The sequence below is a fragment of the Microtus oregoni genome, unplaced genomic scaffold (assembly GCF_018167655.1).
Source record: "Microtus oregoni isolate MIOR12 unplaced genomic scaffold, Mior012 000011F_ref0000422, whole genome shotgun sequence".
NCBI classification, from domain to species: domain Eukaryota; kingdom Metazoa; phylum Chordata; class Mammalia; order Rodentia; family Cricetidae; genus Microtus; species Microtus oregoni.
The window spans coordinates 51,868,781-51,894,487 of NW_024543070.1; the positions used below are offsets into that span (position 1 = coordinate 51,868,781).

At 50.3% G+C, this 25,707-nt stretch overlaps 1 protein-coding gene across 2 annotated transcripts in view; it reads right to left on the bottom strand.

Moving 5' to 3' along the window:
* Positions 1-4,791: 4,791 nt before the first annotated feature.
* Cplx2 (complexin 2) overlaps positions 4,792-25,707 on the bottom strand; it is a 71,902-nt gene continuing 50,986 nt past the window's right edge. The window contains exons 1-4 of one of the 2 annotated variants that reach the window (XM_041659967.1): positions 17,517-17,767; positions 10,275-10,393; positions 9,978-10,153; positions 4,792-8,885 (exon numbers count right to left, since the gene is read on the bottom strand). In XM_041659967.1, coding sequence (XP_041515901.1) covers positions 8,688-8,885; positions 9,978-10,153; positions 10,275-10,305 — 405 coding nt within the window. In that variant the 5' untranslated portion in view covers positions 10,306-10,393; positions 17,517-17,767 and the 3' untranslated portion in view covers positions 4,792-8,687. Of the gene's footprint in view, positions 8,886-9,977; positions 10,154-10,274; positions 10,394-17,516; positions 17,768-25,707 lie in introns of those variants that run through there. The other variant, XM_041659968.1, reaches the window with a different exon arrangement.

Below are 25,707 nucleotides of genomic sequence, written 5' to 3' on the forward strand. Positions count from 1 at the left end.
AGCTCTTGTCCAAGACTTGGAGGGGTTATAATCTCAATTTATTTATAATTGCAACATTGATAGTCTTTGTTTATTTGTTTGGGGTTGGGGTTTGCTATGTAGCCCATGCTGACCTGAGAATTCACTATGAAGCCTTAGCTGGCCTTGAACTCACAATTTTCCTGCTTCAGGTTTTTGAACGCTGAGAGTCCAAGCATGAGCCATCATGCCTGGAGGAGATCGATAGCAATCATAGTCTTAGGTACCATGTACCAAGAAGTTGATATGCCTGGGCTAGGCATTTTAATACATTTTGTGGCTAACTGGGTATCACAGGCCTTATCCTTTTGTAATGCGACTCCTAGGAGGTCAAATGAATGACTCCCAAGTTCCAAAGGAGGTGTCCTGGGAAGAAATCCAAACGTTTTATCCTGTGCTTAGCTGTGTGTTGTTTTGCACATAGGACTCTGAGCTCTCATGAGTTTGGCAAATGCAAGTCTGAAGGTAGGCCTGACTTAGACTATGGGCCCAGGAAGGGAATGAGGGAACCTTAACTGTACAAAATGATCAGTGGCGGATGTTTACTGACTAAGCCTCGAAGAAAGACCTGTAAGGTAGGTCGGGGTACATATTGTGAAGTCAGTGGCCCCCAACATGTCCTGGTCTCCAGCTATCTTCCTTTCTGGGATTCATGCTGTGCAGAACCTTGCTATCTTGATGGTCCCCATGTAGATTACCAGGGCACCCACTCCAGGATTGATGCCCCAAAAGAAAAGCGAATGTTCACTGCTCAGAGCCACTAAATTGGGGGGGTCGTTTGTGATGTGTCTATAGATAAATAACTATAACACATTGATATCATTTTAAGATACAAGAGGAATTCTTGGAGGAGATAGTTGATCCCCATCATCCTCTTGGCTTGTTTTGTGGCCCTAGGAAAAGTCACACATCTTCGAAGCTTCTCTTTCTCCTGTGTAAGGTGGAGATAATTCCGACCTCACAGATTGCTTTTGAGATAGGTCATGTATTTAAAGCAATCAGCTCTTGCGGATGGCATATAGCAAGTGTTTACTGAGTAGGGGAGGGGGGCTCCCTTTCCCTCCCTAGCTTATTATATTAGCATGACCATTACACAGACAGGGTCATTTCATTTTTCTCACAGTGAATGCACCAGGGAATTGATGTAACCAAGAGCTGAAGATCCCTGAGCCTGCCTCAAGATAGGATGGATGGATGGATGGACGGATGGATGGATGGAGGGGGAAATACATTGGGTCTGGAGACTAAGATGGTGATGCTAGCTCTCATGCAACCTTCTGAGCCTAAAACTTTTCTAAGTTCTATGTTTGGAGCTGGGGATGCCCTGCCCGAGGTCACACAAAGAGGAAGGACTGGAATCTGCATTTCTACCTGGGTCAGCAGGGATGCAGAGGCTGGATTTGAGGATGTCTCTGGTTGGAGGAGCCTAACTGAGAAAATATTGTCTTCAGGCAGTATCAAATCAATCTCTTAGATAAGGCAAGAAACCCCAATTAATTACAAGGACTAAGTGAACGGTCTAGAAGCTGGGCTTTGCAGCCAATTAGGGAGACTTAAAGGAGGTTTCATTAACTCTCTGCCTCCTGGCGGTTTTTAGTTTAGAGAAAGGGGGAGCTTTCAAACTAGTGTGAGCTCCAGGACGCCATGGAGAATGCAGACACAAGAGTACCTCCAGCCAAGGGTGGCACAGAGGGGTTCCTGAAAACACAAGATAACGGGTTTGACTTTAATCCCCCTGTTCACTCTAGGCTTCTTGACTTCAAGATCTTTTGGTCCTGTGGTGAAGTCAGTGGTCAACACCTTTTCCATCTGGGGTACCAGACCGTGCCAATGCCATTTGTAAGTCTATGAGTAAGCCAGCGGGAATGTAGACTACTCACTGGATCCTACCAGGTGCTCAAATCCAGGATACCCAAACTCATGTCCTTCCCCCGAACTTGACCACATCTGCTGGGTTCCATATCCTGGGGTGTTCTGCCATCCAAGGTGGAATCACGATGCCTCCCTCCTCCACGCTCTGCACACGTGACCCTGTCCATTGCTGTACAGTGTATCCCTTCATTCTGCCCGCCTCATCACACTCTTTCCTCACTGGCAAAGATCAGGCTGTACCTCCACCTACCTTGACACTGCACTGTCTCCTCCGGGTTCAGGGTTTCCAGCCTCTTACTCCCAACCTGAGAAGACATTCTCCTGTCTGTATCTCAGCTTACTGCCCTTCCACAGCTCCTGGTGGCCTGCAGGCAGAGCCCAAATTCTGTGCGGTTGCTGTTCCCAGACTCAGTTTTCACCAACAGCTCAGCCACCTCTGACAGACATCTCTCACCCTTCCTCGCTCTTTCCTACCTCCTGGATGGAGCTTATTTTGTCCCCACCTCCACCTTTCCCTTTGTTCTTGGTACCCGAGGGCTCTCCTTCCCCATTAAGTTGTTGCCTTCTCATATGAGACTCATTTTAGTTGTTGCCTCCTCCAGGGAGCCTTCACCAAAGGCCCAAGTATACATGAGTTACTGCATATGCTCTGGTGGGCAGCTGGTCTGTCTCTCCCTTTCTAAGCAGTTTCCTGGGTGGATCAGGTTGTGTGGCTGGTGTTCTTGGTGTCAGTACAGTGCCAAGCATGCAGCAGACGTTTGACTTAACTAAGGGGATTAAGACACTTTGAAGAAAAACTTCAGGATTCAAACCAGGAGGGCGGTGGTGTTTACCCACCAGGGAGGGTGCAGGTGCACTGGGATCCACTGTAAGGAAAAGAGAGGAGAGGAGAGAAGCAGTGCCTGTCTCTTCGTGTCTAAGCTGTCACTAAGGGGCAGGGCCTTGTGTGTCTGGCAGAGTCCCCCGCATGGTGGACTCCCAGGTAATTCTGGAGTCCTTGTTCTTTCTTTCCCACGATCTGGGCCTGAACTTTGTCTTGCAGAACTCCACAGGGAACTCACCGACAGCCACTGCTCCTCTGTGAGACGTCTTTACCTTCCGAGACTCTGCTGCGAAGGTCTGGGACAACTGGCCCTTTCTGAGGGAGGGAGGTTTTGGGCTCAGACCTGCTATTCTCACTCTGCTGCAGTTCCCTCTCTCTCTGGCAGTGCAGGAAGAATTTGTAATTGCTTCTAGCCAACAGCACAGGGCACATCCTTCTGCAGTTAGTAATAGGAGGTTGTGGCTTCCATTTGGCTAGCAGGCTTATCTAGAGTTCTCCCGGCTGGCACACTGGGGTAGAACAAGCCTCATGTTGTGAGCTGCCTCAGCGGAGGGGCCCACATGGCAAAGGTCAGAGGACATTCTCCAGCCAACATCCATCAAGTACATCCTCCCAGCAGCTGTGTGAGCTTGGGAGCGATCCTTGCTCAGCTGAGCCTCCTGATGAGGACCGCAGCCCTGACCTGCACTTGGCTAGTTTCCTCATGAAGACCTGAAAGCAGAGAATCCAGCCAACCTTGTGCCCAGGCTCCTGACCCACAGACACTGGGAGGTCACAAGTGTGTTGTTTATGGAGATTGCAGTCATGGGGGAGATAAGTGTATTCCCAAACCTTAAATAGAGTTAATAGCACTAGTCGATAAGTGCTTGATACACGATGATAAGGGCATGCGTGCAAAACTCTACTTACTCCTTACAACAGTGGAGGTTAGAATAATTATTATCATTCTGCTTCCCTTGTGAGAAGATGCTCACAGGGGTTAAGTGTCTTGCTCAAGATCGCTCTGCTGGGTGGCAGCGCCTGTCTGTATGCTTGGGGCTTTTATTGCAACACAAAGCCGTGAGGCTTTGTGCTCCGTGTGCATGGTAACAGACTCTGCTGTGGCCAAGAGACAGCAGCTCTATCAGGGGACTGTGCAGAGGGGAGTGACGTGAGCTAGTAGCTAGAGGATTGTGCCGAGGGTGCAAAGGGGGTGAGGGGTAATTTATACAAATGTGATGTAGCATTGAATGGGGACCTGGGTACTCATGGAACACTAAGGTGCACGTGGCTCTGACGTAGCAGGCTGGAATCACTGGAGCCATAGCACACAGGGCCATTTTGGTCATGGGGATGCTGTCCACCAGGTAGATACCATCCTATAGGTGGGTGGGAGGGGCTGGGCAGGGAGTGACATATTGATGCTTGCATTTTAGATAGACCCTCTAGCTGGGGCTGGGATGGCAAGGAAAGGGAGGCAGAGAAGGGAAGAGGTAGAGGAGTCTGTGAGGACAGACCCATGCCTGACAATAGGAAGTGCTGAGAAACCAGAGAGAAATGGGCCTCACTTCAGGCTGGTCAGAGATGGGGGGTACAGACCCCCAGTGAAAGGGGTCTTATCCTGAGCCCTCAGCAAGCTGTGTCTGTGTCTAAGAGGAATGCTGAGTGCTGTCCTCTCTGTGTGTCCTCAGCCTCCCGCAAGCCTCCCTGGTGCAGAAAGGAGCAGGTGCCCCGTCTGCGTTGCTGGATGAACTACTGATAGACATTTGCCCATCTATTGTGTTCATGGGGTTCTCAGGATGCCACATCCCAAGGAGCTGGCAGAGAAGGGCAGCCTGGGATGGGATGCGAGGTTCAACATGCACAAACCCTACTCTGGGATTGTAGAGCTGGCCTTCAGAGGTAGAGCGACCCTGGAACTTGGGCCAGCTCCAACTTTAGCCTCCATTGATTTTTGAGGTAATTTCTACAGTGTCCTGGCCAGAAGCTGGGGGTAAGACATTGGAAGACATTGGGCGTTCTGGGGTATCTTGAGCTGTGTTGGTTGTCACCAGTCACTGGTGGTGCTAACGGACAGAAGAAGGCTGACAGACGGAAGCTGCTGTACAAGGTCTTTTTCTTTGTTGTCATGGTTGGTTTTGTACATCTTAGCATTTGCATCATACAAAGTGGGGAGCACAGCCATGGCTTTTGGTCAGGTTCAAGGGAGTGCAGGGGGTGGCCCTCCCCTCCCCCAGATACTGACACATTTAAAAGAAGCAGAGCAACAAGGACAGAGCACAATTGTGGGAAAGGGGATCCCCTACATGAGCAGGATGGTCCATCTCCCCTGGGTCTCAGGAGAACCCACCTCCATCCTGGGGCCAGGAGGAGCACCTCTGTTTTCTCCCTGGTGAAAAGGGTAGGGCTATAGGAATAGGGACGAGAGCAGAGGACATTTTCTGGGAGGCATACCATACCCTTAGACCAGGGAGACAGCCCCCTTGGGAGCCAGTCTGATTTCCCAGGCCTCCCAGTTCAGTCACGAGCTGGCTAAACCTTAGAAAGATGGAACAAGGTGCTGTGGTGAGCACCCTTGCCAGCTGGGTGCTAGCCCTTGGGGCTGGAACTCCCATGCCATCCTTACTCTATCCTCAAGTCTTTAGGGTTGCTGGTTTGCCCACCAGCTACCCCACGGTGTGTGTGTGTGTGGGGGGGGGGCTCTGGGCTGCAACACATCTGTCTCTGTACCGCTCTCTCATTTTCTCTCTCTCACGTGCCTAGGATGGCCTACAGACCTCTCGGCTCCACTGAAGGAGGTGCTCCTGAAGCTTCTCTGCCAAGGACTCGCCCTCCAGTGCTTTGGAGCTGAAATGGAGGGCGTGCATTTTGGAAACCCCTGTGTCATCACCACAGAGACCCAGGGAATGCCCTTGTTCTCTCTGATGGGGAGTCCCAGGTGCAGGGGCCTGGTGGCTTTCCCCAAAGGTTCACGTGCCCATGTCAGTGGTCTACCTCATTCTATCTCCAGCCACCCACCATGCTGTGTGTGTGTTTATGTGCGCGCGTACACACGTGTGCACATGCTTGCATCCATGTGTGTGCTCATGTGCATGAATTCTGGAGCCTCTTTTCAGTGTGTTACTTGCATATCACATTTCTGTATGATATACTCATCTGCTTATTCCATGGGATGCACACACACCTCCTGCTCTAGGCACATCAGGTGAACAAACATCCCTTCCCCTGCTCACAGACCCATGTTTTGTCCTCCCAAGAGGACATAGCATCTTTTAACCCATTGTTTCCTCCCCATAGTCAGGTCTGTGTCAGAGATGTCAATCGTTATATCCTCCTGGGCTTTGTGTGGGTGGAATGAGATCTATACCAAGTAGAAATTCTCTCTCTTGCCTGCACCTCCAAAAGGCCTCAAAATCTGCTGTCTGGGCATGGAAAAGAGGAGACTTAGACCTAGGCTAAGCCAGCCCAGCTTGAAGGACTGTGGGTGGAGATAGAAAGCCCTGATCCTACTCTGGGTATCCAGAGGGGCCATGGAAATCCAGAACCAGCAGAAGGGTCTGGATTACCTCAGGCCCATGAGGGTTATCTTGCATGGCTGGGTTCTCTTGCTTACCTGCAGGTCCCTGGGTCTTGGTCTCTACTGCCCTTCTGGTGCTCTGTGTCCTGCCATATTGAGGCCTAAGAGTCTCTGTCACAGGGAAGGCCTATCCTAACCCTGGTATCCATCCCGTGTCCAGGTGGGAGTCTTACTCAGGGTTTAAGGAAGCCTGGGGCCCCTGGACTCGCTCCTGCTTGTCTCTGACCCTGGACCCCAATGCATTTGAGAGTGACCATCCTGCCCAGGATAGAAGAGGGAAACAAGCAGACAACAGGGGTGCAAGATGGCTCCCCATCACAGACACAGACACAAACACTGGCCCTGTGGGATGACACAGGGGTACAAGGGGATGGGGGAGAAGGGTATGTCCCAGGAGCTGGAGCTGCCGAGGCCCTGCTCCTTAGAGAGGGGACAGACCAGGGGACTTTTCTGGTTCCCTAAACATATGGATTGTTTAGTCTCCTCTTTAAAGTATTGCGGTCTAACTGATATGGCTTTAACTATTGGAAACGGACAGGAAGACACACGTCTTCTCTGAAATCAAAGCATAAGTCCACTAAAATGGAAAAACCTGCAGAATGCAAGGGGGCCAGTGGGACAGAGGCTTCGGGAGTGGGCAAGTCGCCCCCTCCTGGGCCCCTACTTTTGGGATAGGCCCTGGTAGGGGCCCAGCATGGCTTCCTGGGGCACTGCCTGGGTCTGTCCCAGTAGAATTCTGAGGACCTCAGGTAGGAAACCCCCAAGGGTGGGAGGACTCTAGGCCAAGGGGAAGGTCTCCTGTCAGATGTGGCCACCTGGACTAATGGTCTCAGGGTGAGGAGGAGGCATCTTATTCTGGTTCTTGCTAGCCAAGCACAACTTATACATACACCTGTTTGAGACCCACACACGTGAACACCTGTCTTGGCCCATCTGACAGTTCCCTCAGACGTTTCTGTATCTAGCATGTAACTGTCACTCTTGACACACATGCCATTTTGAAAATACATGCATATACAGGCTACCACATGCAATCTTTAAACACATGAGATGGCAGGCACACACCGAGAACATGGTTGAAGCTCAGGCACGCCGCGACCCACAAACACATATACACAAGGTACATCAGAGAAACTACCTCTGACAAAGAGGCATGACGACTAACACACATGCAGTCTCGAGACACCACACTCTAACCATACGCAGATGCAGGACGAGGCCTGCCATACTTATGTGTGTGGTGTGTGTGTGCGTGTGTGTGCGTGGACTCACACATTTGTCTCTCTTTTGTGCCTTCCCCTCTGTCCCTGTTCCATTTCTACACAAGTCACAAAGCAGGCAGCCTCAACAGTGTGGGGTGTGAGGACAGATGGCAGTCTTATCCATCCCAGAGGAGAGCTGATTCTTGGCCAGTGGGATGAATGGACAGTCTTTCGTCTGGTGGGAAGTGGCTTTTCCCCAGCTGCTTGGGGCTTTGACCAAGAAGGGTCCTCCTGGGGACAATGGGGACTTGGAAGCACATGGACAGGACATGGAAGGGAAGAAAGGTTGAGAGGAATGGGGGCAGTCTGGCTGTACCAATGACGGGTCCCATGGCACAGACCATCACTGCCCGATGGCTCCAAGTATTTTCTGGGGACCTGGGCAGCCCCTTGGCTGGGCAAACTGGGGCCTAGCCTGGCAGTGGGGTCCCAGGGCCTAAGTCAGATGAGGGAGAATAAGGGGTTTCCCTGCCCTAGGCTCCTCCACAGATGTGCTGAAGTCCAAAGAGGATCCATTTGGAGGGAGCAGCTTGGCAGGGGCCGTACTTTTTAAAGTAGGTTGGGGAGAGGTGTGCTCCTAGGTAGACGCCACCAGGAAGAGGGAAAAGGACAGCCCGAGCCTCTTGCCCAGACTCTAACCTGGCCAGATCCAGCTCGATCCTCTCAGGGCAGGCTCACTGTGAACAGCCTTTCTCAGAGCCAGGGCCGTTCAGTGCCTCTGCCCTGACCTGGACTCCCACTGGGGATTCAGACAGAGGCCAATGGTCAGCATGCTGGGCAGGGCTGGAATGTGTCATTACTTTGGCTGGCTGGGGACAGTGGTCCTCCTGGCAGTGGGGAGCATGAAGGAATGTATGGGGGGGTCACCACACTAACATAGACCTCGGGCTTCTGGAGGGGCACCCAGTGCCTTTGGTTCTGGGTTCAATGCCCCCTGCTGGAGTAAAGCTGTCTTCCCTTTCAGGCTATTTGGGAGTGGAACAGGGCTAGAAGCCCTGGGATGAAGGGGAGAACAGAGGGGAGGCGCCCCTGGCTAGGGAAAGGGGGCAGAGGCCAACTGAGGTTTTCCCCTTTGGAACTGATACTTAACTGAATAAAAAGAAAAGACTAACAATAACAAAAAAAGTCATAAGGTGGATGGGGCAGTAGGGATGGATTACTTCTTGAACATGTCCTGCAGCGGCCCGGGCAGGTATTTGAGCACTGTGTCCAGGATGCTCTCTTCCTCCTCCTCCTCCTCATCCCCACATCCTGCAGGGATGGCCTTCTTGGGTCGGGTCAGGCTTCCCTCGCAGGGCTGTTCCAGGGCTGCCTTCTCCTCTGCCTCCTTCTCTTCCTTCTTCTTCAGCCCATACTAGGGAAGAGAAGGACAGAGAAAGGTGTGAAGTCAACAAGTCAGGGGAAGCAAAGGGTTGGTTTTCTCACTCAGTCAGACTTTGGGGACAGGTCTCATCAGCATTTTAAACTCCCCAGGAAAGCTGCTTTCCCTGGAGCCCTGAACCAGTCCTTAGTAGGTGAATAACATAAAAGGCTGTGCCTCAGGCTGGGCGGTGGTGGTGCACACCTTTAATCCCAGCATTTGGGAGGCAGAGGCAGGTGGCTCTCTGTGAGTTCGAGGCTAGCCTGGTTTGCAAAGTGATTTCCAGGCTAGCTAGGACTATTATGTAGAGAAACCCAGACTCAAATAAATAAATAAATAAATAAATAAATAAACAAACAAATAAATAAATAATCGAAACCCAAAAACCAAAACAAAACATAAAAGACTACCTCGGTTTCCTGTAAAATGAACCCCTTTGTCCTTTTGAAGGCCTCTAAGTTCTGAGTTCTGAATGTCTTCCAGGGCAATTTTCGTGACACAGTTGGCTGACTGAGGGCTACTTGCAGTGTTACTTGGCAGCATGGTACAAATAGACTTGCACTAAATGAACGATAGCTCCCTCCCTGGTGGTCAGGGTAGCAGGGAACTGTTTCTAATATCCACAGATTCTGAATTCCACTTCTATTTGGTTCCAGGAGCTCTGGCAGGGAGGTTGGGCCTGCTGCTTTGCTGCATTTCCTGTATGCTTTTATAGCTCTATATGCCACTTCCTGTATGCATATATAGTTCTATACACCACTTCCTGTATGCATATATAGTTCTATATGCCATTTCCTGTATGCGTATATAGTTCTATATGCCACTTCCTGTATGCGTACATAGTTCTATGTGCCACTTCATGTATGTGTACATAGTTCTATATGCCATTTCCTGTATGCGTAAATAGTTCTATATGCCATTTCCTGTATGCATATATAGTTCTATATGCCACTTCCTGTATGCATACATAGTTCTATGTGCCATCCTTGAGGGCATGTTCCAAAGACATTCATTTTCTTGATGAGAGTGTGGCGCAGAGGGCACTAGGTCTAAGATGAGAGCTGGGACTCGGAGCAGGATGCTGACCTTGTCTCGGATCTGCTGCCGGACCTTCTCACGCTCGGCCTCCATGCGGGCATGCTTGGCCTTGCGCTCCTCCTCCTGCTGCCGCAGGGCCTCCTGTCGCTCTTCCTCCTTCTTCTGTGCATCAGGGTCCTTCTCCTCCTCTCCCCCCAGCATCTTCCCCATGTCCTTGGTGGCCCCTACAGGAATATGTGGTGGTCAGGGGAGGAAGAGGGTGTGGTCGGTCGGGAAGAGAAGGCAGGTTTTGAGGTTCCCTTTCTCATGGGTCAGGGGTACATGGGGGAAGGTGGTGGGGCTCACCTCCAAGGGCTTGCTTCATGACAAAGTCCATTCTGCAGGCTTTGGTTAGTGCTCCCTAGCCCGTGGCTGAATTTGCATTCAACACACCTGGCTGCTGTGCCTCCAGGAAATGAGCCCACCTGCAAGAGAGGATGGGGGGCAGGTCAGATGAAAAGCTCTCTTCCCGAGAAGGGTGGTGGAGACTGACACATAATGACCTTACTGCTGTTCTCACGGGGCACCACCAATTGAGGATACGGCACAATGCCCTGTTAGGAAGAACGAGGAGACAGAAGAGAAGTATTTACTGAGCATGTATCATGGACCAGGCATGGATGTACAATTAAACAGCTTCTGTTATATTCTTTAAAAAGAAGACTTGTTCATTTTTCTTTCATGTGTATGAGTATTTTGCCTTCCCGTAAACATGTGACCTGTGTAAGTGATGTGGGATTCCCCTCTGTATGATTACCATTAATGAATAAAGAAAACTATCTTGGGCCTGCACAGGGAATAGAGGTAGGCAGGGAAAACTAAACTGCATGCTGGGAGAAAGAAGGAGGAGTTAGAGAGAAGCCATTGAGCCACTGCCAGAGACAGACGTGCTGAAACTTTGCTGGTAGGCCACGACCGCGTGGCGATGCACAGATTAATGGAGATGGGTTAAATTAAGATGTAAGAGTTAGCCAATAAGAAGCTAGAGCTAGTGGGCCAAGTAGTGATTTAAATAATATCGTTTCTGTGTGATTATTTTGGGGCTGAGCTGCTGAGCAGCTGGGAACCAACAAGAGGTCCTCTTGCTGCATGTAAGTTCAGTGCCTGTGGAAGCCAGAAGAGGGCATCATACCTCCTGGAACTGGAGTTACAGATGGTTGTGAGCCCCCCTGTGTTGGGAATAGAACCTGGGTCCTATGTACTTCCAAAGCAGTATGTACTCTTAACCTCTGAGCTATCTCTTCAGACTTGGTTCCTATTTTAAAATCTTCAGTTTGAATATATATATTTTCTAATTTGATTGAAGCCGGGACTATCGGCATGAGACTGGAATTTGGGCTTGGAAGAGCTGTGCTTCGATGACATCCTCACTGGTTGTTTGTCATGTGACCTTCAACAAGCGACACCCTTTCCTTATGCTTTCAGTTTCATCTTTCCTGAAATGGAAGTGGCAGGGCCTGGGCTACTGCAGAGAGCAGAGAGGAGACAGGCTGGGCCATTGGTCCAACTCACCAAGCAAGCGAGCACCGTGCTAGTGGCTGCAGAAAATCAGAGAAACATGAGAATAAAAGAAAGGTCTGGTTAGCATGAGTGGGACCTACCCAGACTCTGGAAATCAGACCAATAGAGAAATAAAGCATTTGTTGTAGCATATGTCTAAGTTTTGTGTTTTATAGCTTAATGTTGATTTTTATTTTGAATTGCACATGCAGGCATTGGGGATATTATCATCTTGGCAATTCTGGCCTTTACAGAGTAAGGACCTTATAGGAGCTCTGCTAATCTTACTTCTTCTAGCCTCCTCCCTAAATTACTGATTTTCAGTTTTTATTATATTTTTAATTGTTTTTTTTGTCTCAGAAGATTTTCTCCAAATAAAGTCATAATTGGAAGGCAGTATGAAGAATATGGAAAAGTGGGGCTAACCCAGTGGTGGCAGAGGGGCCTGCAGACTCGGGCCCCAACATCTCTGAGAATTGATCCCTGGGCTCCAACTTAGAGGTCTTCTATTTTAATTGTTGACTTGTAATGATTCTTTAAAAATGTTTATTTTAACTCATATGTATGGGTTTTTGTCTGCATACCACATATGTGCCTTCCAGAAGAAGGGGTCAAAGCCCCTGGCACTGGAGTTACCAATGATTGTAAGCCATCATGTGGATGCTGGGAATCGAACTCAGGAGCTCTGCAAGAACAGCAAGGGCTCTTAAGCCCCGAGCCGACCAGCCAGTCCCTGAGTTACAATGATTCTTTAACAGGCAAGGCAGCTGCCAATCCCTCTGTTTTGTGTGGCTGCATCCACGAACTGTAATGTAATGTGAGCTGGAGGTTGACTGGGACTAGACCTCCCCCACCTCCGGGCCCTCTCATCTCTTATAGACTTCAAGTCTCTATTACTTTCTAGGAAGGAAAAAAGGGTTCGGGGAAATGATGCCAGAGGATTTTACCAGGCTAGTTATTGCAACCAAGTTGAATTCAAGGTCACAGGCTATTCGTGGATGGATTATCCTCATTTCGTTCAGAATGAGAAACCATTAGCAGACTGTGAGTTTTTCATAAGAAGGGATCAAGAATGTATCTATAGGATTAGAGCACTTAATGGGTTGTTTTTGGTGGAGAGAAATCATAATGTACTAGATGAAAAAGGTCCCAAGGGTTTTTGCACCAGACATAACTAGTTAAAGAGTCTAGGCTGGGGCCGAGTCTCTGGAAAAGCATCAGCTTGTTCCAGATGGGGAAGTATTGAGGTGATCATTTTCACTGATATTAAAGGAGAAAAATTCGGGTCAAGTGCCTGGAGATGCAGTCAGAATTTATACAAATGGCAGCTATTGCTGACTACATATTTATGGGACTCCACTGTCCAAAAGAAACATGCAGACTTTCCAGTAAAGGCAAGAGAACCCACCCTGACCCAGAAATCTGAGTCTGAAGGTTGCTCAGCTCTGTCGAGATGTTTCCCATTGATTTTAGACCTCGGGAGAAGACTTAATTTCTAAGAACAGGAAACGAGCAGCGAACAAATTGAGTGATTTCAGGAACTCTTTAGTTTCTACGCAGTGTTTACACGGAGCCCAAAGAATTACCAGGTGGTAGTGGAAGACGTAGGACTCTAATTTGAGCTGATTCAAATTGGAAGGCAGGACACCTGGGCTGTAGCTCAGCTCTGTCCCTGACTTGCTTGCTGCATGACTCGGCCAAGTCTCTCTTGGGACCAGATGCTCCCCCACATCCTTCCTCGATGTTTGAGCTGCTGACCTGCGCACCATGCCCTCAACCCCTTTCCCTCTTGGTTCTGCACCTCACCTCTTGCCTCTCCTTTCATCTCCCTTCCCTCTTTTCTTTCTCCCACTTCTCTTCTATTTCCTCATCACCCCCTTTTCCTTACTGACTCATGTTCTGCTTGCTTCTCAGACTTTAGCCTCAGCCTCTGCTTTTGTTTCTTCTGTAAACTTCCTCTTGGGGGTTTCTTGAGACTAGAGGCTTTATTGATTGCTGATACATTGACTTCTAGACCTTTTCTCTGGGCTTTCAATCCCTGGGTTTATCCATGTAGCAAGTATTAATTGAGGGCCAACTATGTGTTAGTATCTTAGACACAGAGACTCTAACAGCGAATTAGAGAGGCGAAGCTGTGCGTGCAAGCAGATTACAATCTGAGGTGTCTCCGTGTGAATAGTATGCATACGGGGAAAAATGTCGAGGGATGCATTTGTGTTCTCCGGGGTGTTTTGTGGACACAACTCAAATGCAATACACCACCCATCAACAATCCTTATTTGGACACTTTTGCATTCATGCATTCATTCAGCAATGGTCATCACTACTACCCCTCCCCCCCAAGTCTTCAAAATACATCTATTGAAGGACTGAATCTTCTCAATGCCTATATCTCTATTGCTCCAGGTGGGTCCTAAGTAATTCTGAAGCATTACTTAGCTGGGCTTCTTGGGTCTACATGAAAGTCCTGTTGTCCCATCCTTAGTGTGGCCCTCTTAGCTGGCAGGCAGTCTCTTTGCTCGTTTGGCTGAGATAGTACTAAGTGACTGCAGAGGCCCAGGCTGCGCCTCACCCCTGCCTCCGTCAGGCATGCTGTTGACGGGGGCCCTTTCCTTCACTGAGAGCTCTTCTCTGCAGAAGGAGTGGCCAGTTTGCAGGTTAGAAATTATCTGTGGGATGTGCCTGTCACGTGACAGGTGCTCAGTAGATGGAAGCTATCATTAATGTGATTAATTACGGCGATTGCACACACCTGCAACCTCCCCTCTCCTAGCCCCATGGAACTCCCTCCTCCTAGAAGAAGCAATCTAGATTTTTCTCTTTGTACTTCTTCCGTTACCCACGAATCACCATGCCCTCCTAAGTCTTTAGTGTCCTTTTCCTAGTCTCTCGGGTCTCCTCCCTTCTCCAACCCTTTACTTGAACAATGCACTTCTTTGACTCTCTGACCTCTAGTGTGGCAGAGAGTCTGCACCCCGCTTCCTCTTCATCTCCCGGTGAAGCTCCATGGCTCCCCAGATCCTCTCTTTGCACACAGCCCAGAAGCCACTCTGATCAGCGTGGCTAGGACTGACCAGGAGTGCTCACAGCCCTATGCCTCCTCTCTCTTTCTGTAGCGTTGGACGCTGATCACTGCTCCCTCCCCCTAATTTCAGCCTTCTCAGATCTAAATTCCATGACACAGCACTCTTATGGTTTTCCTTCTCCCCAAACAGGTCCCCCCCCCCCTCTCTCTCCTTCTCCCTCTCCCTCTCTCTCCTGGTTCCCTTCCTTCTCCAGGCAAAGTCCCTTCTCCTTTCCTCTGCTCCTCCCATGGAAACCTCCCATCTGTGCCTACCAATCTAGGATCCCTAGTTAGACTCAGAGTCACACATCTAAAGCCTGCAGATTTTTAACCCTCTGCTGTATAGCACCACACGTGCCATTTCCAAGTCAGTCTCTGGAAAATCAATCCCACCCTTGCCGGGCTCCCATCTCATCCTCCAGCATGTCTTGTTTAAATCCCTTCAACTGAAAACTCCCATCAGTATTTCCCATCAGCACACACTCACGCACTTACTCATCGTGTGTTCTTTGAGTACCTGCCATCTACCCGGCACTGCGGAAGAGGACAAGGGCGTGCTCAAACACTGGTTTGCACAGCCTTCCGTTATTTGGTGACTGTGATTGGGATAGAGGCGCACAGAAGACTTCTGGTGTCCACCCCACCTCCTCCCTCCTACTGCTTCGATGGCTTGGTTTCATGGCTCTGTCTGTCCTCTAGCTCCTGTCTTCCACATGACCCTCAGATTAATCCTAAAAGGCACATGTGAGCCTACCACCCTGTGCCGGTGTCTCATGGCCTTGCTAAACCTCCCACAGTCTGTGCTCTAACCCTCAAAGCCTGTGGTTGAGCCCCTGCTCCCGTCCTCTGCCTCTCTTTCCTCATCTCTCATACATGGCTGTGTCTTAACATCTTCCCGAGGCAGGGCAATTTGGACACACTGTTCCCACAGCCTTAGAACCCCTTACCCTCATCTCTACTGGCTCAGATCTTGGCACTACCACTTACTGAACGATCCTGAGTACTTGCCTGGCTGTTTTCTCATGTGTAAAATGGAGGCAGTTGATGCGTGTGCAAGGCCGGCTGTGAGCACTGAGATTATGCAAATCAAGTGTCTAAGCCAGTGTCTGGCCTGTAATAAGCATCCTTACAATCATCATAACCATCGGCAACAGTGGCCACATTAACTTTCTGAGATCATTTGCCAATGCTGCTCCCTCCATGCAAGTTCCCAGTTCTCCTTGACAAGATGGGACAGCATCTTGCTTTGTAAAGATCTAAGGCACTTTCTAGGGCAGTTTTGCCGCCTCTTACTGTCTGGGTATCTTTTCCTTTGTTATCATAGACTCTTTTCTGTTGCCCGAGTCTTATTCAGTTCACCTATCTGGAGAATCCCACAGGGTATCTTTAGCATGTTTGCTCAGTGGAATTTAATGTTGTGTGCACGGGCTCAAAGAACGAGCCTGCACGTCTGATCCTGAGCTCCTTAGACACTGGGTTCTCTCTCTCTGTCTCTGTCTCTCTGTCTGTCTCTCTCTGTCTCTCTGTTTCTCTCTCTCTCTCTCTCTCTCTCTCTCTCTCTCTCTCTCTCTCTCTGTCCCTGTGCCTGTAGCTTCCACACATGGGTGGGACTGGAAGAGGTCCTGCGGACTGGGTGCAGTTGAGGACTAGGGCCTCACCGCCAGGAGGCGCTCCTCAGCGGCTGCGGAAAGCTGCCGTCTGTCTCCGCGCGGGAAGGGTGCTGGTGGGGGTGGAGGCTGCTGGTGGTGGTGGAGGGGTGTTGGACTCGGGGAAGGAGAGGGGGAGGTAGACTAATGCAAAAGCTTCCATGATGTCAGTCACGGGAGTCCCAGGGCAGGTCCTCACCTTCCCTTCAGACCGCACCCCCCAACACCCCTACAGTCAGCTCCAGACCAAAGGCAGTCAAGGCACCAGTTCCGTCGAGTCCCAGGGACTTGGCCCCCTCCTTTTGCCTGACAAGTACCTGCAGTGTTTGTCTTTGCGGCTGTTTTTCTGATTTTTCTGATTAGAGTACGGGCTACAATCACACCTCAATTCAACACTCAGTTGCTTTTTGCAAGGGACCCCACGCTAATGGTGGTGGCCAAGACAGAGGACATCTCCCTTACTTCCCCACCAAACGCCCCTAGAAGCAAGATGTCCCCGGGGAGGAGAAGGGGTGATCAAGGATGGGTGAACGTAAGGGATTGCTCGTCTGGGTCATGAAAGTGGCAGGGGCTTCCCTCCACTGAAGAGAGGGTAGGCTTCCCAGGCGCTGCTTCCCGGGCCCTCATGGAGACCAGCACTCGCGACTGCCCTGGGGCTTTCAGTTGGCCACTGCGTGTCCCCTTCCCCCAACACATCTTTCAACCCTGAGCCCCAGCCTGGCTTTAAACTTTGCAGTGAAGGGGGCAGTCTGAGAGTGGGGAAAACCGTGTAACTCCCACACGGGCTCAAGCTGCTCCAACCGCACTCCTGCGGGAAGAGGACAAATAGTCCCCCTGCCCCCCACCGACGTGGGCACTCCTCTCGCCAACTGGCCTCTGCCACCCTCAGACTCCCCGAACTCTACCTCTCCAGGCGGCTTTCTGTCCCAGGAGCAGAGGGCCCTGGAGGGCTTGGGGGTAGCCACACCCCGAAGTAGCTAAAGACCACGTCCCCCACCCTAGTCTGTGAGCTCGAAGTTGTTCTCCAGGTTCACTGTTGAATCTCCACATTCGGGGCGGTCAGGGTTCCAAGAGCCCCACTGTCCCCTCTCTGGGTGCTCGCCCGCCCACATCTGCCTGCCCAGTGTCCGCACCAGCCCTCCGCCTGGTTTCCGCGGGGAGCTGTCCCTTCAGCACCATGCCGAGCGGGCAGGGGCTGCAGTTCCCAGCACGCGCCCCGCGGTCTCGGGGAGTCCCTCAAAGACTCAACTGCTAGGCTCCCCCACAGTTCTGAGGTCAGAGCAGTTCCCTACTGCCCCCAGCCCAGCTCCGCCTCCCCGGCCCGAGGCCAGCACCGACCTGGTGGTCCCAGCAACCGTCTAAGCCACTGCAGGGCTCCGGCCGACTCCAGCAGGCGGTGCCGTGCGAGTGCTCAACCAGCTTGCGCCGCCGCCTGGTGTAACTCCGCCAGGCGAGCTGGGGCCGCGGCTGCTGCTGCGGGCGGATGCTGAAGGCGCCCTCCAATCACACCCCTCAGCCAGGCCCTGACGCCTTACAGCTCCTCTTCCAGAAGGGAAATTCAAAATCTCTCTCTCTCTCTCTCTCTCTCTCTCTCTCTCTCTCTCTCTCTCTCCCTCCCTCCCTTGTTTCCTCCCTCCCTCCCTTCTTCCCTCCCTATTTCCCTCTCCCCCTCTTTCCCTCCTCCTTTTCCTCTCGCTGCCTCCTCCCCTCCTCCCTTCTTCCTTTTCTTCTCCCGGCTTTTCCCTTTCTCCTTTCTCTATGCCCTTCCTTGTCTACTCTGATTCTTGTCGCAGAGAGCCCTACTGATCTGCTTCCAGATAGACTTCTTTCCCAACTCCACTGTGTCCAAGCTCCAAGAACCACAAGCCTGTAGCTTTGGAGGGGCGATGCGGGCAGCAGTGTTTGTAAAGGGTTTTTAACCAGAAATCAAAGGAGTTGCCTCCTCAGGGAAGCTCTCTTTTGACCTGGCTAGGCATGCTAGGATAGGCATACGCCCCTTGGGGTGCCCCTTTCCCTAAAGGAACCCCAGTTTCAACCACATTTTCTCTCTGCTTGCTTGTGTCTTGCCTGTGAGCAGCTTCTGGACTGGGCAGTCCACTGTCAGATCATTTCTGCAGTTTATGACCACAATGTTCAGCTACAGGCTCACTCCAGAACCACTGGTGCACAGGATAAGGACGGCCCTCCTGGGGTGGGGAGCAGGGGGGGGCTCTGTTCTGGACCCAGGAGCAAATGACTACTGCAGAATCGAAGGGGGATCCTTAGGCGAACTGCTCCCCAGTCCTCTGTAGATGTTATCCTCTGGTGGTGGTATTCTAGAAGGCCTTCCTTTCCCTCCTAGGCCAGGGAAGAGAGGGAAATCCAACGATGGGGGGCAACATCAGCTCCGTCCTCAGCCTTGTCCCTTCCCCTCTCGCTCTCTTGTGTGTTCTCTTATTCTTTCCTGATGAGCCTTTCCATTCTGCCTGTCATCTATTGGCTCCCAACCTCTTCCTTTAATCCAGCCTGAGGTGCAGAAAAATGGCTCTGGGGGGTGGGTGGGTTTGTATTTAGCCTTTGCAAGCTGTGCAGGAGTTCATGCATCCATCAGGGTCATGTCAGAGTAGAGACAGCTTCTGCTTCTGAAAGGGATGACTTCTCTCCCAGGAGGGAGAGCTGTGGCAGGACAGGGTCCAGGGGAGAAAGGGGGTTCACAGTAGACGTCTCAAAGTGGAGAGCCTCACAAGTCTCTCTGCACCCTGCTTTCCTGAAGAATTGTGTTTGTGAAGTTTCCCTCTGTTCTCCCCTTTCAGACTGCAGACTTTGTGTAATGGCAGAGCTCTCTGTTTAGCATTGTTGGGGCACCAGCATAGGGTGCTCCTTTTTCCCTCTCAGTTCCTAAGGTGACCTAAAGAGTGAGTGAGTGTGTGTGTGTGTATGTGTGTGCATGCGCGTGCACACACACTCCTGTGTGATTAGGCTGACTTAGACTTGCCACTAGTGCTGGGAGTTCTAAGCCAAGAGATCTGACATTCTGTCATTTCGAGAGTGGCAGTCGTCCTCACCCCTTTCTCGAGGTTCTTCAGCAGCCTTCCCTGGGAACAGAGCCTGTGCCAATGGCACTCTGGCTACAGCTGGGACATTGCCTTTGACATGGACCTTGATCAAGCTAGGTTCAAAATCCAACTAGGCTTCAGAAAAAGACCAAGCTCAGTCCTGGGCACTACATTAAAGATGGACTCCAGTTATGGGCACTGCACTTTAAGATGGGCTTCAGTAAGCTCTGGGACATTGCTCTTGTGAAGAGGCTGGTCTGGGGATGGAGATGTTGAAGGATTTGAGGATAGCTCACTGTCAGGACAGAACTGATGGGGCATTAGTTCTGTAAGGGCTGACGAGTCTTGTTTAATTGAAATTGACTCAGCTTAACATTTGGCAAAGTGGAAGCCAAGGGTGTGCTTGCCGAGTGGGTAAATAACCACGGCAAGGGAAGATCAGAGCTGCCGCCTTTGTTTTAGCTAATTGACTAATTATTATTTTTACCATTGCTGGAGATGACCCCACGGAAATGGGGACGGTAAAGGGAGGTGAACTGGAGCTCTAAGAGGAAGACCCAGTTCTCAGCGGACGCTTTCCTCTCTGCCTGTGCTTCCTGGCCCGAGGCCATTAGCTGCAGTTGGATAAGAAGACCATCCAGGCACAGTTACATTTGAATCCAAGCCTTTTGTGACTCTGTCTAAAAAAATCCTCATTATTAGCCAGGAACTGAGCCTGGTTGTGGAAATCTTCTGATGAGCAGGGTTCAGCTCGGTCAAGTTTTGGTGCCTTTGTCCTGTTGATCAATTAGGGGTAACTCACAGCAGAGCCATGGGTCTCTCCCAGGGACAACAGAGGTAGAGAGATGCTCCCTGTTCAGTGTGAGCATCCCTGACACGGTCCCCAAATCTTTGGTTATTATTTAAGAAAAATGGCCAAGAGTTGCAATCATCTCCTAATGACAGTGGTGCCACTAACCTCAGAAACGAGGTAAAGCACCCAAAGGGTCGAGGTGCTGACTTTGGGGCTTTCATATATCACACTTTCTTCTTACTTAATTTCCACAAACCCTCATTTTCAAGACACAGACATTGGCACCCAGGGGAGAAAGTGAGTCTAGGTTTGGAAAGATTCACGAACGGGGTGAAGGCGCCTTGGATGTTCACTAGGAAGCCGGTTAGAAAACCCGATGCTAGGACTTACAAGGACCGGGACAGTGTGTGAGGAATGACAGCTGTTATAGGCTGCAAATGTGTCCATCAGTGAGAACGGCTTCCGGAGAGTGTCTTTCCAAAGGCCACTCATTTCTCCCCTGCAGTCACCTCACTCCAGGGAGCACTCTATGACAGATAGGCTCTGACCTGGAGCTTCGCTGCCAGCTTCTCACCTCAGCTCCAATGGGCTGGGTTCGGGGAGACCTGAACTGCCCCACATTCTGTGGTTCTAGCTTGAGCCCAGAGGGGCAGCATTGGCCTTGGTTTGGAAGACTGACCTGGTGCCAGGAGAAAGAGAACTGTGGGGGTTGGAGCACAGAGAAAGGATCTAAGTCATTTTGATTCTCTGGTGAGTTCCTGCCTTATTGTTACCAACAAGGCTAGGGCATGATGTGAGTCTCCAAGTCCACGACCTCTGTCAACACGAAACAGTACAATGTGAAGGCAAACTCATCCTTGATCAATGCTGTACCTGTGCTTGTAGCCAATGTGGAATCATAGAACAGCCATGCAAGATGCAGGTGCTATTATTGTTGTGGTTAAGAGCACAGCCTGCTCCTCTAAAAGTCCCGAGTTCAATTCCCAGCAACCACATGGTGGCTCATAACCATCTATAATGAGATCTGGTGCCCTTTTAAGGAAGATACCTGGTCAGTCATTCTCATCAACTTAGACCATGAAGCCCAATATGGACAAGTTCAATAGAACCACCATATACAGGCTGCCCATGCATGCTTCAGCATTGCCAGGGCATAAATTTCATTAATTTTTTTTCATGACGTGTGGGTCTGTGGTGTGGGAGGTCCTTCTGTCTATGTGTTGCTTTTATTGGTTAATGAATAAAGAAACTGGATTGACCTATAGCAAGGTAGAACTTAGTTAGTGGGGAAAACTAAACTGAATTCTGGGAGAAAGAAGGGTGGAGTCAGAGAGGTCATGGAGCTGCCAGAGACAGACACGCTGAAACTTTGCTGGTAGGTCACAACCTCGTGGTAATGCACAGATTAATAGAGATGCATTAAATTAAGATGTAAGAGTTAGCCAATAAGAAGCTAGAGCTAATGGGCCAAGCAGTGATTTAAATAATATAGTTTCTGTGTGATTATTTCAGGGCTGAGCAGCCGGGAACGAAACAAGCGGCCTTCCTTACGACAGGTCTGCTGCCATGTGACTCTCGTTATTTGGCGGGGAATCCCTCCTGTCCTGTTAAGATCCAGTGTGATGGTACATCTCTAACTCTATTTTTGTAGTATAATATGTCAATGGTGCTATGGGGGGTTCAGGTATAATGCAAGGGTATACATACAATCGTGTAGACTGTGTACCATGGGGCCCAATTTACATAGACAGTGCCAGATTTCGCAGTTCTCAGGATGGGCCACTATTTCTGGTTACTAACGTTGTTATCAACTAGAAATGAACCAGATATTAGGACGGTGGGCTTGTGCCATTATCAGTAGATGTGGACGTGAGCCACAATGTGTGGGCACGCAGGTTACTGTCATTGTGTGGAGCAGTAGAGGTGTGTAGATGTGTACATGTGCAGCCAGAAAATTGTTCTGCAAACATGAGAAATATGTCACTGGAGGTGACGAGGCTTCCTTTCCACTCTTCGCCACCTAAAGGCTGTAAGCAAGCCAATACGCCAGCCCCTGCCCTCTTTGAAAGGAGCAAGAATCCTCAAACCTGGCATTGTCACTGTAGTTTTTCAGAAAGTTCCCCGACTTCACATCTGTGCCCTGACTCACTGGCAACACATGGGTGTGTCTGTGGAAATTCTCTAGGGATCCTTTCTTGTCCCCAGAACCTTGTCTTCAGTTCAGCCCACCCCCCTCTGCAACCGCCTACCGGTTCCTCGTGGGTCCTACATGCCCTTATCCATGCCCATCTCCCCATCCAGGCACCCATTAGCATGTCAGAGCAGCCGTGTTCCAGCCCACACAGTGTACCCTGGGGCATCCCTACACCGCAGCTCCCTCTCATCCGGAGATTTCCCGAAACCTTGCATTTTCCTGTCTGTGTCCCAGTCTGCAGTAATCTGCCAGCCACTGAAAGAAGGGTGTTTGGGTGGTGACTCTCTCTTCTCTTGTCTCAGGTTCTTTTTCAAGCTCCCTGTTGGGGCTTACACCCCCTTACTTCCACCCCCAGCCCTTCCAACCCTTCTGGACACGGTCAGATGTCCCTGTCCTCTGATGACCTCATGAGCATCTCCTATCAGCCCCTGATTTCCAAGATCTATGTCTTGCCTTGCTCTTGCATGGTGGGGGCAGTACTATTAAATTCTGCTACCTGGGCTTTGGAGTCTCCCCTTTTTGATGATCATTCACCTTCTAGACTCTTGGCTTCTTTCCTTCCCTGAGAAAAACCCACTCAGAGATTGTCCTTATGTCCCAGAAGCCTCTCCTTCAGCACGTGGAAACAGCATATGAAATCAGTGGTCCACATGGGAATCCCACTTTACGTCACAGGACTCTACTCTCTTAGACGTGGCACGTCAAAGGGTCCCACTCCTATTCAGAAGGGATGGAGCAGAGATGTGCTTTTAAACACTCTGTAGTCTCAGGCCTTTGTCACACACAGCAGAGCAGTTCTGGGCCTGGAGAACTGCATCTTGTTGTGACCCAAGAGAGTCCGACCCATGTGCTGGCTGGAAAGCCCTGGTCCTGAGTCTGCAGAGCCTGAGAATGCTGTGACTCAGCACCCAATTTTATGCACAGACTGAATCACAGAATCACAGAACGTCTTAGGACTGACAGAGGTGCCACACACTCACTCAGCCTCACCATCTTCACTTCTACAAATCTGTGTCTGGAGCTTGGAGTTGGGAGGTTCTCCGTCTGGGAAGGACTTTCACTGCCCAGGCTCCTTGCTCCTTTTGTGTGGAAAGCACCCCTCTCCTTTGAAGGATTGTGGTCACATGTAACTTTTCTGAGAGCTGGTAGTCTCCCCATTGATGCAAAGGCGACTGTCAGGGCCTTGTGTTCAGTGGGTGAACAGAAAATGATGTCTGTGTCCAGTTAGGACCGGCATGAACTGGCCCACAGGCAGATCTTGCTTGTTGATAAAATGAATTGGCGAGGACGTTATTGCTGTCTTATTAAAGCAAGACGTATCGAAGATCATGGACAGATGATAATAAGCTCCTAAACCCCTGGTCAGGAAATGAAGGAATGTGCTGAAGGGCCCCAGAATGCTATTTTTTGGGACTGATGGTGGGGAGGAGTACATGCGGTTAGGAGACAGGGACGATGGAAAGCAGTTAAGCATGCATCAAAAGTTAATAGCACTCAGTGGTGAACACTTGCCTGGTGCACACATGGCCCTAGGTTCGGTCTGGAGAAGCACATAAAAAGGGAGAAACAGCCAGCCATAAAACTAATAATTTTCCATATTTGGTGCTTGGGAAAATGGGGCCAGAAAAGGGAAGAACCTTTCTTAAAGTTACAGAGCAAGTTCATGCACCTTCTAATTCCCAGGTAACGATTCCTTTATAGGTACAAATCAGCACCCAGCCATGCCTTTCCTAAAGACTCCCTTTGTGCCAGGTGCTATTTTAGGGACACAAAGATGCCAGCTCTTTAAGCCACACAACTACCCTTGGTGCTAGGTGTTTTCCATGCACGTGTTCACTTGTCAAACATGGACAGAGAGCCTACGGCATGCCAGGTGCTTCCTACCTGCTCTCTCTTCGCCGCTTCACACCAAGAGAGAAACACATGCTCTTATTCACCCTTTTAAGGTCCTTTCTGCTCCCAGACTCTCTGGCGGGAGCGGGGGAGAGATACTCACAAACAGTCCACACTATGACAACATGCGAAGTGCTGTCCTAGCAAAGAGGGAGCTGGAGGGAGAAGGAAACACACACAGCTTGCCAGCCAGATGGAACCAAAAGCTCCAAGCAGGGAAGAGACACGGGCTACGATGATCCTGACTTCAAAGGCTCCAGGGCATCTGAATCATCTCCAGTGCTGCCCAGAGGAGACAGCATGGTTCTGCTACAGAGAGGTGAGGATGGAGTCTCAGTTGCCCTCCGGCCTTCCTGATTAGTACTGAGACTCAGTTTTCTCATCACTACAATGGGAGAGCCATCTCTACCTCCCAGGGTAGTTGGAAGACTTTGGAGCTCTGTTTTGAAAAATGATAGCTCACTCCCAAGAGCACCAGCCCCTCTCCAACTCTCTGGTCACACATGGGGCTCTCTTCTGGATTCCAGGACTGTGTGGTTATTAGACAGAGCCTACTTTTATGACCTTCTTAGACAGGAATTCTACCTTTAAATCCCCTAGAGTTTGAATTGGGATGAGAAAGAAAAGAAGAGAATGCTCAGGTGTGTAGTCCCATCCTTCTTCTCCTTCTTCCCCCTCCCCTCTGGCTTCTTCTCCAAACACAGGAGACTGAGACGTGGTACTCCCCAGCAGGAGCTACCAGAAGGAAGTCCAGTGGACTTTAGACATCAGGCTCAAAGAACAGGAGGAATTTTCCACACACAAATTTAGAAGTGGCTGTTTCTGTTGCTCCTCAACCTCCAGCTGTTTCTCTCTGGTAAGAAAACAAAGTAAAACAAAAAGCCAAACCCCTTTTATTTGGCAAGCGGAAGGTCTTAGGAAGACATAGCCAGAACAAAGTTTAAAGGCATGAAAGCAGAGGGGAACCCGTTACCATGCCTCAGTGGGGGTATATCACGGTCTCTGACTGACTTGGTCCCTGCTGCTGCCTGCCGCCACCTCCACTTCATTTTCAGCAAGAAACATTCGGGTGCAGGGGGATTGTTCAGAGCAGCACAGCTAAGACATATCAACATCAGCATTTGAAGTCGGTACGTGTTTATCGTCGGTCATAAGGCTAGAGAGGAGCTGGGTAGTTCTCTGGAAGGCCAGGATGGCTGTGTCGCTGACGGACAACAGGTCCTAGAGTTTGGGTGACTCTCGTGGGGCATCCTGGGGACCTTGTCATGGACTGTTCCTTAATGGGGCTGGATGTTTCAGGTGTGAAACTGGTCAAGGGACGGGAGTTGTAGGTCGATGCTTCGGAACGCTTCCTTGAGGACTTATGTGAGAACCTTGCCTCTCTAGCGGGCCTCTGCTCAGTTCCACTCAGCCTCAACTCCTGCCTCTGCTCTTGCCCACTAATTTTCTTCCTAACTGCTTTTAGATCTGTATAAGAATGATGCTTGTAGAATATACGTCTGATTGCCTCCCTCTCCGTAAGGCACACGGTGACCACAGTTTCTTTTACCACCCAGCACCCACTCCTCCCTCATGTGCCGGCAGCTTCAGAGAAGCCATCTGTGTAGCGGTCCC